The 15,500-nt window shown below is 40.6% G+C and overlaps 1 protein-coding gene across 1 annotated transcript in view; it reads right to left on the bottom strand.

Moving 5' to 3' along the window:
* Positions 1 to 10,808, bottom strand: part of antxr2a (ANTXR cell adhesion molecule 2a) — a 74,882-nt gene extending 64,074 nt beyond the window's left edge. The window contains exons 1-6 of the mRNA XM_041936769.1: positions 10,331 to 10,808; positions 5,278 to 5,349; positions 1,845 to 1,916; positions 692 to 773; positions 488 to 592; positions 110 to 178 (exon numbers count right to left, since the gene is read on the bottom strand). Coding sequence (XP_041792703.1) covers positions 110 to 178; positions 488 to 592; positions 692 to 773; positions 1,845 to 1,916; positions 5,278 to 5,349; positions 10,331 to 10,503 — 573 coding nt within the window. The 5' untranslated portion in view covers positions 10,504 to 10,808. The remainder of the gene's footprint in view (positions 1 to 109; positions 179 to 487; positions 593 to 691; positions 774 to 1,844; positions 1,917 to 5,277; positions 5,350 to 10,330) is intronic.
* Positions 10,809 to 15,500: the final 4,692 nt, after the last annotated feature.

The following is a 15,500-nucleotide window of genomic DNA, read 5'->3' as shown; positions in this document are numbered from 1 at the left end:
GCTTTCCAACATGGTGTCTCTTGTTATAAAATGTAAGCGTTAAGCACACATTCAGTGACAGACTTCACTGGTGTTTCACTGCTGCAGATTAAGACTAAAGCTCCCTTACCTGCTGCTCGTCAAAGTCCTTGATACCCACACAGTAAACACGAGCACCATATTTCCTCGCCTCGTCGGCCTGCAGATCAAACAAGTGTGTAGATGATAAGCAACATGTCGAACTTAAAGAACATGAAAAACTGAATGTATGCGGGAAGTCAACACACCAAATCCCATTCGGGGAAAAGAAATATTTCACTAATGAAAAATGTAAAACAACAAAAAAAAAAATTGTACTTAGAATTCACATTTGCAGTTAAATTGAGCTGATCTGAAGTAAAAATGTCACGTGATCATCTTGGGGGGAAGCAGCATGAATAGTTTTGACAGCAGAATTTCAACATTTTGACACTTGAACAATACAACTGCTCACCAATATGAATCTCACCTCTTTCACTGTGAGCTCATGAACATAGACTTCAAGTTTCCCGTCCGTCAGAGCCAGGATGATGCTTGAGGATTTGGTCTTTTGCGTCTGTATCTGAGCTGAGGCCTTCAGGTTCAAAGCCAATGACAAGCATTTCATCAGATCTCAATTTCACGATAATGTGAATGTCTGTAGCTGTAAATGGATCCAAGAGTGTGAACTGACCTGTCGTATTCCCACATGCATATATGTTTCACCTGCTGGTTTCACGTCCCGCAAGCGCTTCAGACCCTCCTCTATCTCGTATCTTAAAACACGTAAAATAAATGGTTGACATGTTGCTCGACTGTACTGAACGTTTCTGTGTGACCACTAGAAAAACAGCATGCTAGCACCTCATAGACATTCATTTATAGCACTCCTGTACTGTTTCCACATGATGTAGTGGAAATTTGCAGTTATGGTTGTGCAGATAACCACAGGTTTTAAAAAGAGACGTTAACAAGCTGTTCTTTAATAAAGACGATGCTGTTTATACAGAAGTCTCAGAGTCTTTTTAGGCATTTATAGGCCCAGTGGGAATTAAACCTCTAACCTCAAACGAATATGGTAATACCATGTATTAAATTATTACAACAACTTTGGAAAGTGTGCTGCTTTCATACAAGCAAGTTCTTAAGATTGTGATTTCAAGAAATAATACTGTACTTAGTACAACAATATTTGCTATATATATATATATATATATTTACTAATACATTTATACTTTTATATTTACTATTTATATACTTTTATTTAATATTTATTAAAAAAAAAACACTGAATTAATTTGCATTTTCATTCACTGAATTTCATTTTGTTAGTTTTCAGATGTAAGTGGAGGGACTTTGGGAGACACAATAATACCAGTACACCTAAATTACATGAGGAGACCAACAATCTTTGTGTGCTGGGTTAAAATGTGAATAATCAGTCATTACGCAAATTAATTCAAGGAGTCAAACTATTTCACAAACAAGTTAAGCAGAAGGACTGGACAATATGGAAAAAAGTATTTGTTACTTCATTTCATTTCATTATATACTGTGAACATTTCCTGGAAAATCAGGTAAGAGCCTGCTAGGAATGTCTGGTGTTGGCTAATGGCAAGTTAACTACCTGAGAAATCAAGCGACATCATCATTGTCATTTCCATTAATGCTTCGTCTCCTAAAATCTTATTGAGACCATGGGACGTCTTAAGATGAGGTACAGTGACCACGGACACAGCACAGCTCTTCAAGATGAGAATTGTTCAACCAATAAAGGATGATACAAACTCAGACACGCGACAACAGTGTCATGAATCTATTGCAGAGAGTATCTCAGAGTCCAGTACCTGTTTCCAGTCAGCGGCAGCAGGACTGTTGCTTTGGCTGAGAAAACGATGAATGAGACTCTCATTCTGGGGCTGAAGAGAAAACAAAAATCAAAAATTAGGAATTAGACGTATATGTATATTTTTTAAATAGCTTAAAAAAGAGCTAGTAACGGACCAGATCTAAAACACGCATCATGATATTGCAAAAGGGATTTCTCTTTGCTTATTCCATAAAATCATCACTTCCGTTCTTGGTCCTCTTTATCAACCACCCACACAGCATGACATGCAAAATACTCAGAATGGCTATAAATGAGTCAGTGTGACTGACAGTTTTATATAAAGCTTTTACATGAGCTCGGTTCAGTTCAGGAGACTGAAAGGCGCATAAATAATGAACCAAACAGAAGGCCCTCTTTGAATGTCAACTAATATTAGTGTGTGACTTAAAGCAGCTTCTGTGGGACCGAAGGAAGTGATTAATCAATTCACAGACAGGAAACATGTTGTGATGCTGAGTCACACATAAACACACACACACACACACATCCTGTTGCACAAATATATACTTTGTACCTGTGACTTTAAAAGGGTGTGAGCTGACACTGGACACTGAGTCTTCTCTGTACAACCTGTGCTGTTCACATTCAGCGTCCCTCTGTCACGTCACAGCGCACTCGCCGTCTCAGGAATATCAACAGACTGTCTTGTAAATACAGCTGGTTTCTGATCTAATATCCAGCCGAAATTTGTGAGAACTAAATCGGCACAGGGACGGGGAAAGGGTACAACTTGAACACTTCACCTGCTTGTGTTGAGAATTGTGCAGTAACAGTTACAAACCAGTCAAATTAGCTTTAGGCTGTAACACCACAAAGGAAAAATAGTCCAACACCAGTAAAGGGCCAACTATTTAACTTGTGAAAGCAAAGCATCAGTAATTAAATGCATTCAATCAGTCATATAGTGATAAAGGGGACCATAAAACTACTCTATAAAAACTGGACAGTTTGAAGAAAACTGGAAAAGCTTTTCCACTTGACAATGTCAACAATATTGGATTTTTTTTCATTTAACAGAACTTCTCAAATGTATGCCTTTAATTTGTTCCTTACACAAAGCAGCTTTACAACAGCTTTGCTCATTTCACGTACAGACTGACATCAGCAGAAATCTGATTTAAATGAGGAGATCAAACTGATCAAAGAGTGAGAAACAAGCGTAAGAAGCCGAACGAGCTAAACTCATGATACTTTTCAATACTTTGTGCTAGCACTGGTTGGAATTAGATTTTCTTCTAATTCATGTAATCTATCTTCCGGATATTGTGATGCTGTTTCTCCTCCTGTTTCTTCTTCTGTCATTTCAGTCCACTCTGCTACCAAGAGAGCTCATGTCTGTCCATCCAGGAGAGCAAATTTGGGATTTGCAATTTTGGGCTGGAAGGAGTAAATGCTCCTCTACGGATCAATGACATTTTCTTTAAATAATTCAAATAAACTTAATTCTCTCTGACATCAAGCTGAAACGTGGCTGTTTTTTTAAAGCTACAGCTTATCTCACCCAGAATACAAAATCAGGCATTGCTGCTGATACTAACTTTACAAAACAGATTTAGTAGCAGACCAATGTGACCAATATATGTTAAATACTTCTTACTTTCTTCGTCATGGTTTAAAAAATGTGATAAACCTGCTACAACAACACAACTAACATTTGCACAAGCCTAAAAAGTGCTGGTGTATGAGCATCTCCAGCTACAATGAAGAAATGACGGATAGTTAGAGCTTCGCGTTATCTTACACACAGGAGAACACCAATCACTTCTACACACTGAGGTTTACACATTTTGAAACTGAACAAGAAAGAACAGCACCGGTATCAGAATCAGTATACGGAGAGAAAAAGTAGCACCTGAGTGTCTCTGTTTAAAATCTTACATGCTTTAAGTGACCAGTAACTTCAGCCATCTTACAAATGCGACAAAACAGTACCATAAAATAGAAACATAGAGGGGAAAATGTAGTCTCCCGAAATGGAAATACTTGAGTAAATGTACTCAGTTACTTCCCACTTCTGCTACAAACACAAAGCACACGGATGCCATCCCACAGAGCGAGTTAAACTTCAGATAATTAAGCGCACAAGTGTTTCCTTCAGGGATCCAAAGCCTTCGGAGCATAAGGAGAGGTGCTGATATTTCTCACCCACATGACACATGGCCCAGTCGCGATCCTCCCCCGCAAACATAGCACAATCTTTAAGCCACACGGCCAGATTTGGCAGGGAGCGGTAGCAGCCGTATACATCCACATCCTGTCTGCAAGTTTCAGAGTCATATGTGGACTAAAAACTAACCACTCTCAAGTCACCGATGACAAATCGTGGGTGGCAACTTAACGTCGAACTTTAAGCTTTGAGTGAAGCTCATGATTGTGTGTGTTACCTCTTAAGCAGTGTTGAGATATATTCTGTTTCTAAGAAAGACTACGGATAAAGCGGCAGCGATGCCAAGGACATATCGGAGGGTGGTGGTGGGATTTTTTTTCTTTAGAGGGGTGGGGGGTGGGGAGGGGGGGTTGATGAAATAGTCCAGTTTGCTCCACATGGCGGAACAGAAGAGCTCTTGGTGAGCGAGCATTGTTTAGCAGATTGTCCTCGTCGCCTTCCAGTGTTCTTTTGCTTTACTGTACATTGTCTGCCTGTCAGCCGTTCTGTGGTGGAAGCAGGGGATAAGTGTGGAGCCGGACCCCCCCGGTGCAAATGGCCATTCTCACAGCCCAGAAGATTGCTCCTCTCTGCCACCCACTCCCACCTGGTGCCTTTGCTATTTTCTTCAACCAACCACTTCATTCTGGCTGGGTCGCTACCGTCTGTACTGTGCTGGCAGGCGCCGTTTGACTCAAACGTTATGCAAGCTGAACGTTTCAAGCCGGTTTCTCTGGTTTCGGCTTTTTAATGAATTATGTGCAAAGAGGATGTCATTGATTTTGCAATTTTGATAGTTTGTAAAACAGGTGGGAAGCACTTTAAATCTGTGCAACAGGCTGCAGCTAACGTCGTACGCTCTGTAATTGTAGACATTTACATAATAAACAGCCAACAAATGTGAAGAGAAGGCATTCTGTCAAACTACTGTACTACTTCCCCAAACAATCCTGTCAGTGCAGACATCATTTCTAAGAAACGGTGAATATTTTTTTCTGGAAAAAACATTCTTCTTATATTTACTGCATTTATTGCTTTATTATGTGCATTTTGATATTGCTCCTTGCTGCTATCGCCATTAAATCACTGCTTGTGTTTGCTCTGTACAATATCTGCAGGTCTGGGGAGCTTAACTTCACTTCACGCTAACTTATTTCTAAATATAAGCATATACTTATATAATGCAATGATATAACTATCCAAACTAAATGTATGATACTGACACTGGAGACTTTGTACTGACCTCACAAATCTGTCAGTGAGGTTCTTCACAAAGGAGTAAATCTCGAACCAGTCAGCAGAGACACTTCCAGACCTGAAACAAGAAAACAACAGTCAGTTTGCAGCTCGTCAGTGGCAGCAGATTGTGTGCTGGGGAGTAAAATACTGTACTGTATTTGTGCTTTGTACCACAACCACAGTTGGACATTAACACCAGCCACATGCTGGATAATTGTGCTGATAAGTCTGTGTTCTATAGCAGCCACTTCAGCTGTTACAATCCTCAAATGTTCACAGGAGCTTTGTCTCTCTACAAATCCAGTTGGCTGGTACAGTTAACATTTGTTTGTTTAGAGGTGAAGGTACTCAAGTACAGTTCTCTTTAGGACAAGTTTGAGAAATTCAAGTCGATCCGAGTTCATTTGTACAGTTCAGTAACACATGCAAGTTCTTGAAGGGCTTACAGGCCAACATTAGCAGTGGCTGCTGACCCCGCCAAGCTCGTTAAGAAGACAAGGAATGATTCCTCAAACAATAAAAGATGGCCAAGTGTGCAATAGCAGCCACAGGCTGCAAGAGATAACAAAAGATGAACAGGAAATGTATAACACGTTAAAAAAACAACACAACACCACAAACAGCAACACATTAGATTTAAACATGTGCAATACTTATGTACTAAATCCAATTTAAGACTTCTCAAATGGGTGAAAGAGAAAAGGCCAAGAAAGACTCTATTGGGCATCCAGTAGAATGGATTCATTAATAAACCCATCAGTGTTCAGATTGTGAGACTCTTCTTTATTTTCCTTCTTTTTCTCCTACATTCGTATATCTTTGCAACTTCCCTTTGTCCCTTTTTATGTTTTTCTTCCTTTGTTCTGTCTTTCCATGTGTTTTTCCTTCAATCCTTCCTTTCTTCAGCAAGTACGAAACCGGAAAAAGCAGGTTTTCCTTCGAGTTATTGCCATTTTATTGGAGTATATGCATTGACAACTTCTTCCACCACTGTCTTTTGTCTCATTAAACTGATTAAGACTTGGTAATTGTCGAAAAAGATACATAAATTTCTTGCTGTGACCAAGGACAAACCAATGTTAGGTGGGTGTCAACCTGTAGCCCTTGGCCCTTCTCACCCCTCGATAAGTCAATCTCACCACAATGAACACAGTGTGTAAAATGTGCCCTTGATGCAACGACAAAGAGGTAATTAAACCAATAATTACAATTCAATGTATGTGCGGAGAACATAAAACAGAAGAGTTTGACCATTAGGAGGCTCATCTTTCATGCCACCTCGCTCTCCTCCCTGCTGCCCGAAGACAAGGTCAAACAGCGGAGGGAAGACACGACTGTGGGGGAGAAGGAAACTTCCAACTGCACTTTGACAATTTTGGAGTGTCAGTGGGTAATTAGCAGCGGTTTACTGTGGTTAAGTGTCGTGTGAAGTAGTTAAATTTTACTGCTCCGTGTCATGTTGATGGTGCTGGTAATCAGCAGAGGCATTTTAGGTGTTCTGGTTTTTTAAATTAACCTGTAAAATCTCAGTCAGCTATAACTGCTCATGCTGAGTATCCAGATGTTTACCTGGTGATAACAAATACACCAGCATCTAGAGAGGGGCAATAAATCAGTGTAAGTTAGATATAGAATAGTGATTTAAGATGAGACTTGATAGAAAGATTAAGAACTTTAAACACCACCTTTTTCCAGGATGACATTACACATAACTTTTATTTTGACGTCTGTATTAGATAATAACGGCTTACATTTTACCAACTGGTATTGTTGTTGTGATATTAAATTCCATACTCCACTATAAAAGTTGCTATTGTGACCAGATCGGTCTCCAGGGATATCCTTGGACCAGCAGGATCAATCTGGGTGTGGAAAGTATAACAGCCCCTCCCTCATTACCACCACTGAGGTGCCCTTGAACAAAGCCACACCAGACTGGAGTCGTACTGGTCAGCTTCCAGGTGTGAATGTGTGTCACAGTGTGAGTGTGATCAGGGCATTCCTAAAAAAGGGGAGCTCGGCTCTCAGTGAAACCTCCCTGAATAAAAAGGCTTAGTTACAGCAAAAGCCGCACTTCATAGGACGTTTCCTTGGAAAGAGCGACCTGTGTGCCAAACAGAAAAGCTTTCACCGCTTGGTATTAAAACACCAAAATAGATGTTTCTTTGTACAGAAACACTGCAGGTTACTGCTGCGACAAACCCTGCAGCACAAACTGCTGGCTCCTGTCAGTCCCATCAGGAAATCTAACAGTGGAGCACTTTATCTGCAGGAACAAAGTAAACTTCCGCCAAAGAGACGTGCAACTATTTGACACTTTGCAATCACTGCAGATTGAGCTTTAATGCTTCAAAAACATTAATGCAAATGTGTCAATCAAACAGATGCCCAACGTGAAAACATATGTACAAAACGCAGAGCAAAATATGATCTATGCACTTGGTGAAACTTGTGCTAATAATCTTAGCCATCATCCTGTAATTCCGCAATTTAGTTGAGGGTGGGGCGGTTTGAAAATGGGTCAGGGGAGCAGTGTTTCAACTCAGGAGCCCTGAGTAATGGCCCATGTCCAAGCCGGGGGAGGACAGGATTAAAAACAGTTGTTGTCAAAGCTGTAAACTCCCAATAATATATTGGAGCGCTTTCTGCATGACGCTACCGCAGCGCTGCAAAGGTTTGCTGAACTGACTGAATCTGGCTGTGCAGTATTTGTGCGTTTGATGTCTGAGGCAGCGCTTTGAGTGCATTAAAGACACAGGAAGTGGCACATTCTTGCTAGCTTGCACGATTAACACACAACATTCAAGGACTTCTTGAAGATGATGACAGTGGCAAAACTCCTCCTACAAGACAGATAATGGTTATTTCCATCTCCATAAATGTATGTGTGTGTGTAATCACAACACACGAGTGAACCTATTTATAAAAGCATTTTTACGGAGTAAGCATTTCTTTTTTTATTGTGAGGCAGATGACAAACACCCATTCTTCCTTGTTTATGGTCACTCCCCCACACTGGCAGCATGTCTTATGTAAGAGAAACAATACATGGACAAACTCATGACACCATGTGACATGTTCCTTGAAGACAGCATGCTTAAGGCTTGGTTAACCTTGGCTGGATGAAACTACATGGTTAGTGTTAGGGGAAGTGTGGTCATGGTTACACTGGTGCGGTTCCTTGAGGTTTGTCAGAGTACTTGCATCCTCCTATGGAACCAGTGAGCATCACACAACTCCAGCCAATCACGGTCAGGCCTCGGTTACCTATCAGATCTGAATAGTCTGGACCAGATCCATCCAGGTTCAGACTGACCAGTTTCAGAAAGTTTGAAATTTCCAAGCAAAGCATGAATGTGCACACCTTCATCTAACTTTGAGGGACTTTGCAGGTGTTTCTTTCATGTCATAGTCTACTCACTACACACATTTGACACTACTGCTGACTATTTTCAAAAGCATGCTGGTACGTTACCAAACTTTGCAGTGGGTTTTCTTCAAACTTTCCAGGCAAGAACTGTTTTAAACTAATCACCAGAAATCTTCAGAGACTTCAAAAACTCCAACTGAGTCCAGTAATGCATCTTCATAAACGTCATGTCTGTTTTTATTTAGCCAAAGCTGGTGGAGCTGCAGAGAGATTTAAAAGATCTGTACTTCATTACAATGCAATGATAACATCACTTTCACAAAATTAAATCAACTGAAACCAGTGGGTGCCTTGTTATTCAGAAACCTAAAACACTGTCACAGAATTAAGTTGGCTTTTAGAGTTTATACTATACTATATTAACACTATATTATATTTTGTTGTGCTGTGGTTCACGCTGTTGTTTTATTCTAGTGCTTTGTGGTTTGTGTTTGTATATACACAACCCTTGTTGTGTTCATCTATCCTCTATGGGATGCAAATTGTGCATACTTTTGCAAATGTGTTAATAAATCAAACCAAAGTAAAGTGCACAGTAACTTCGACTAGTAAATGGGTTAAACATGCAAACTCAGTGGTTTGGTCTTTTCAGTGAAACATTCACCACTGGAGGCTGCCCAGTCCAACCACAGTGTGTTGATGGGCACTCAGCAGCTCCACTGAAGCAAGCTGTAGCTACCAGCTGCCTTCTCATGTTGAGCACCTCTGTGATAGTTAATGAGGGAGAGGGGAAAACCACTGTAACCCAATCCAGCAGGTGCAGGAGGTGTTACAGTGAAAGTTGTGACACAAGTGGGACAATCATGGAAAAGAAAAATAAGGCCATGGACCAAATATTGTCAGGTGAGGTGTTCAGGCGATGAGTTCCTACTATCAATGAAATAATGCAAAAAAAGTATGTGTGCAGCAAAACATTACACCCATATGATATTTTCGAACATGTTACTCCAAGCCCATGGGCATTACCCAGCCACTCTTCGGGTTGTTCACAAGATTTCTGAACCTGGCTGCAAAGACTTGCTCCCACTCAGCCAGGAGAGCATCAGTGAGGCCCGACACCGATGTTCTGTGTCAGGGTCTGCCTCACAGCTGCCGTTCCAGTTCATCCCAAAGGAGTTGGACGGGGCTGAGGTCAATTTAAGTTCCACACCAAATTGGGAAACCATTTCTTTATGGGCCAAGCTTTGTGTACACTCATGTTGAAACAGGAAAGGGCCCTCCCCGATCAACTGCCATCACTGTCTCAAACTGTGCACTGCAGTGCTCAGACTTCCCGTTAAAAGTATGTGGACACCCCTGTCCACATGGCTGCCACATGCGTCCACATACTTTTGGTCACATTTGTTACTCAACCTAATACTGTGGCGTCACCATTTTTGGTGGCAGCTATCGAAGTGCGGTATGTGACCAAGCAAATAACGTGAGCAGGGGCGACAGTGTCAGAACCAGGTCACAGAAAAGTGTGTCACACCTGCGAGCACGCGCCCCCTCCATCTTCTCTCCTCTCCCTCCACAGCACCGGGTCATGAGAAAAACACATTTCAAGGGCAGCAGAGTGCAGCTGTGTTATTATTCCTACGCTTAGCGTCGTAAACAGCGGCCTGAAACAAACTTTTTTCGTACTTACTTGTCCAAAACAAAGTAGAGGTCGTACGCTCCGTGACAGGATGCTTCCTCTGCCCAGCAAGACGAAGCAAACAACCCCAGGAGGAGCACAGCAGCCGCCGCCGAAGTCCACCGACCCTTTCCGTGAAAAAGTTCACCCTCCGCGGTGAAGTAACGTGACAACTTTTCCAACATTTTGACCACGAAACACTGGAGTGTCGTGTTGAACGGTAACAATAAATAACGTTTAGGCAGTTTCGCGGGGACAGCTGAAGACGACGTGACACATGCCCTCAGTGTGAGCAGCTACATGTCAAAGTTCCTCCAAAACAGCCAACTTAACTAACCGACCTGCGAAACGGAGGAAAACACCGCGCGACGTCACCAGCTGTGCGCTTTCTTCATCGTCTTGACTCACCGTCCACTCACTCACATCCTCAATAAAACCGACCCGCCGCCTGAACCCGCACTGACTCAGTGTGTATGATAACCTAAATCACTGCTAACAGTCAACTTCACCGTGCTATAACACTCACAACGAGAAAAGTTAGGCTGCCTTCAAGGGCTGCGAGAAAGCTCGGAATGCGGAGCGCTGCTTTTATCACTGTTGTTAATGGTTATAAAACGGCTGTAATATGAGTCATAACGCCGGTGGCCTATGTTTTATTTCTTAAATGCACTGACACAGGGGCTGAACGGTACTGCATTTAACAGTAGCCAAGAATGAAGAGGAGCATGCGGGTCAATGCATTATGAAATGCTAGAAAAGAGAAATAGGTGTCATTTTTAATAGTTTATTTATTTATTTATTTATTTATTTATTTATTTTGTAGTTAAATATCAATAGAAGTACCCCACTGCAAGAAATGTTTTTCGGGAATCAATAGAGCTAAGGACAGACTGTATTTGGTATAATTCACGGTAATTCAATCTATAGCAACGAATCACATTTTATGAGGTTAGATGTGTTCATCATTTAGTAAAATAACTGACACCAGATAAGTGAGTGTAGTAGAAGTATTTTATTTATATATAAATTGCAAAATATCAACATACTCAAGGACCTTTTTTAAAACTTGTAAAATTCTGACCGACAGCACCCAAAGGCCTCATCGGTTTCCAATCCAGTGCGCATGACCGAGGTGAATCCAGCTGCTGGACTTCAACAGAGCTGGAGGTCCCAGTGCACACACCCAACAACATCTGTATCATCTTTTGTACAAGGCTACTTAATAATGTTACGTTAACAATATGTACACAGGTCAGAGCTGCATTTTTATTTTTATTTATTTTTTTTTTTTTGGCTAAGTTACACACATCATTTTCCTTGAATGTTATGCTCTATCTATGTGCATAGACAAAGGAATTATGGTGCATTTTCATACATTTGGTTAAAAAAAATATTAAGTCATGCCTTTGGCAACTGAAACATTTTTGTATTTGTTTTGCACACAGAACCACAAGGTTCTTGTTAAGTTTTGGCCTGCATACTAACACTGAAAGGAGGCCTTTGTTATTAAGAGAAGATGTCCATTTCCCAATTTTCAAGCTATTATGATTGGTTGCATTTTGGAGGAACCACACAAGCTGCATAGTCACGGGAATAGGTATCTCCTCCTTTTCTCATGGTTTCACAAGTTCCCCAAATATTCTTTTGACATCCAGGTTGAGAGCCTCTCATTGAACCATTGATATCAGCCTGGCCTGACACACTTCATTCAAACAGAATTAACAACACACGTGGCAAACAAAGCCTCTTCCCTATACAGAGAGAACAGTCACTCTGAAGGAAACAGAAAAGTCTGTTGGCAAAATGAGAGCAGGAAGAGGCTGCAGATGTAAGTTCTGTGAAATCACAGATGTTTCAGGAAAGATGTTGCATAAGCACAAGTTCTGAAGTGCAGTATTCCTTCTAAATATTTTTGGAGGGTGTGATGTGTTTGTGTAAGCATCTGTGTGTTTCTTTTCTCCTCCAGTTTGTGTTTCTTCATTCCTTCTTTTTAAGCTTTTATAACACATCTGCAAAGAGGGCGACAACCCTCATATGTACCCAAGAATAACTTTGGCCTGTGCTCCTTCGGTAACACACAGCAGAAACAGACCCCAGCACACAAAAACTGCTGAGAAAGAGAAACCAGTTGATCACTTGTGTCTTGATGTGCATTTTCATTGCTGCTATCTAATTAGAAACACATATTTTTGCTATGGTAACATAAAATAACTCCTATATTATATGATAAGTAAGAATTTTCTGTTTGACATTCAATTAAATTTGTCTTTTTATTCCAGGCACACTGTGGAAACTGCAGGTGCCTCCATCTTCAGCCTGGATGGCTCATTGTGTGATTTAAATCCCTAAACCTGGCAGACTCACTGCATTTCTCTACTCATTGAGCTACACAGGGAGCTGAACCTCCAAACCTGGCAATCTCCCACGGAGCTGTATGCATAAAACTGAAGCCTTCATCATCTTATCGCTGCCATGCTCCACCCACTGAGCTCCACAGCACCATTTAATCAAATGCAATATGAACATGTGGCCATTCTAAAACCAAAAGTCTTCAAGGGAATGCCATAGCGGATGATGCAAATGTTCTCACAGTTGTATCTATTGACTCTAGATGAGTAACTACATTTCGTAACTCCTGTGCATCTGACTACCACCACCTCAGGTTACAATAGACGCTAATGATGCATTTCTCCAGGTGGCATTTTCCAGGACATACAGGAAATTCCAGGTTTGCGCTTATCTGATCCCTTGTGACTGCTGTTTGAACAAGGTATGTGTAGCTGGTAGAGGATGTGACTTCAGGCTATGGAATTAGTTAAAAACACTGACAGGCACTCAGAGTGAAAACAGCACAGCTGTTATTGAGCTCTACCTGGTTTACCTGCACAAGCTGCAACACATGTTCTCAATAAACGTATAGTTAAAGGGGTTTATATATGCAATTTCTGTAAGTCATGTAGGTATATTTGTTTGCTGATTTTACAACGTATGTCACTGTCTCACCATACATAGCAAATAAGATGCCTGTAACAGCTGGTACTGGCACTGAAATCCACATAAAGCAGCAAAATAAAGGTTTGCTAGTTGATATTCATTTGGAGACGCTGACTATGGCATAAAAGTAAACACTAACACAACAGCATCAAAAGAAATTCAAAGTATTGTGTGTATATAATCTGAATATTACCATGGAAATATTTCATATTTTTAAGCAAATGGCTATCAGACAGGCCTGTCAGTCTTGGTCAAGATTCCTTCGTCACTACAACGAATCTAATTGCTCAACAATATTATTGAATTCCAGTTATTCATTTTAATATTTTGCTGAGTTTTTCTGCCTGGATAGAACGGGTTAATCTTTTAAAGATGTTAAACTTCATGTAAGAACTGGAAGTCTTTCACTGGAGAGTTTTAGTGCATAAAAAGAGTGTAACGTACTTGCACATTCTTCTCATGAAAACCTAAAAAAGTAAACATTGAACACTGAAAACTGACTACAGATAACGTCAACACAAAAACGCTGTTATCCACCTCTGCCTCTAGAACTGCATTTAAATTCTGATTGCTTCAAGCTCTTATTTTTGCTCTTCTCTCAGGACGTACTGTCACCTTATTAAGGGTAAGAAGCAATTACTCAGACCACAGCCTCTACTGAAACATGGATTATACAAAGGAACTAAATCTATTTTCGTTTGTTTTGCCTGAGTGTGAAAACTGTGCTGTCACACAACTCCATATCAGGGAGGTAATTACCACTAACACACCTCATCAAATCTGAATAGTCCAGAGAACAGCGACACACGAGTATAATTATCTGGCAAATCAAAGTCTAATTAGATTTTAATTAGAATGTTAATTCTTTTGCACGCCGTTTGGTTTCCGTATATGCTACCTAGCTTGGTACCCTGAGCGGGGCTCCATAAAGCAAAGAGAACAAAAAAACAAGCATGTACTTCCCATTATTTGGCAAATGTACATGTTTATGAGAATCCAGTGACTTGAGAAAATAGTTGTAGTGCATGAATTTGTCATGGGGCTTTTACGCTGGAGGAGAAATCGAAAGTGACAGTTAAAACAACAACACTAATTTATGGGAGCAGTGAAGTGTTGAAGCTAATCAAGAGATAAACCCATGACAAAATGCAAAAGTGCAAGAACAAACAAAGATTTCTAATAGTTAGGAAAGAAGCCGAGCAACATTTCTGTGAACGATCTCCCCTCAAATGTAATGGATCATAGGGAACGCTAATAACCCTTTAACCCTTTGACCTATTCTTTAAAGCTATTACTTCATTGATATATCTGAAGAGAAACTGGCTTCATCCTGCACAGTGATAAAACACGTAAGGAATCACTCATTTAAAGTGTACTCACAAGATAAAACAAAAAAAAGGCTCACTGACTTTTCCTCCAAACGACCAGATCTAAAAACTGACGCTACATAGTGAAGAATGGACGTAACAAATGACTGTAAATCACTTCATAAAGACCAAAAAGAATTCAGATGACCTCTGCAACACCATCCACTACAGCTTATTGGAGCTTACAGCGTGTTTATTGCTGCGTTTCACGATCTAAAAGTCGAAACCTGTGAGGTTGGAGGTCATCACTCCTCGACCCCCAGGAAGTTTCAGCAGCTAAATGCACAGTTGTAGATAAAAAGCCAAGTCGGTAATCAGTCCGTGATGAATAACTATGGCTGATCAGCATACTTGCGAGACTCCTGACATCATAGGCCAAATCGCGAGACCAAACCTAGCCGGGGAATCTGTCTGGGGATCTTCCCCCAGAAAATTGTTAATTTCAGAGATTTCCTGCATACGAGTCAATTTATGGACTTACTTAATTGCTGAAATGACTCCTGGGTGAACCTAGAAGCAAGTTGCTTCATTTACTAACTGTAAAAGTAAATGAAGAAGAAAAACACATTGTCCAGAAAACCAGTGATACTGTGTGATAGATACGAGCTTGGATAAATACCAGTGCATCCTGCACTACTGCAGCATAATGCATTCATTAGGCCTCATACATTAGGCCCATCTGCTGTCTGTTTGTTCCTGCTGTCAGCGGTGATCCAGTGCTGAGCCCTGAAATCTTCGAATGAGTCTGGGGTCATGAGTCAATCAATAAATATGGCAATATAAAAAAACACTATATCAAAAGACAATTATTATTATTATTA

The sequence above is a fragment of the Chelmon rostratus genome, chromosome 5 (assembly GCF_017976325.1).
Source record: "Chelmon rostratus isolate fCheRos1 chromosome 5, fCheRos1.pri, whole genome shotgun sequence".
Taxonomy (NCBI): domain Eukaryota; kingdom Metazoa; phylum Chordata; class Actinopteri; order Chaetodontiformes; family Chaetodontidae; genus Chelmon; species Chelmon rostratus.
This window is presented reverse-complemented; position numbering and strand designations above follow the sequence as displayed.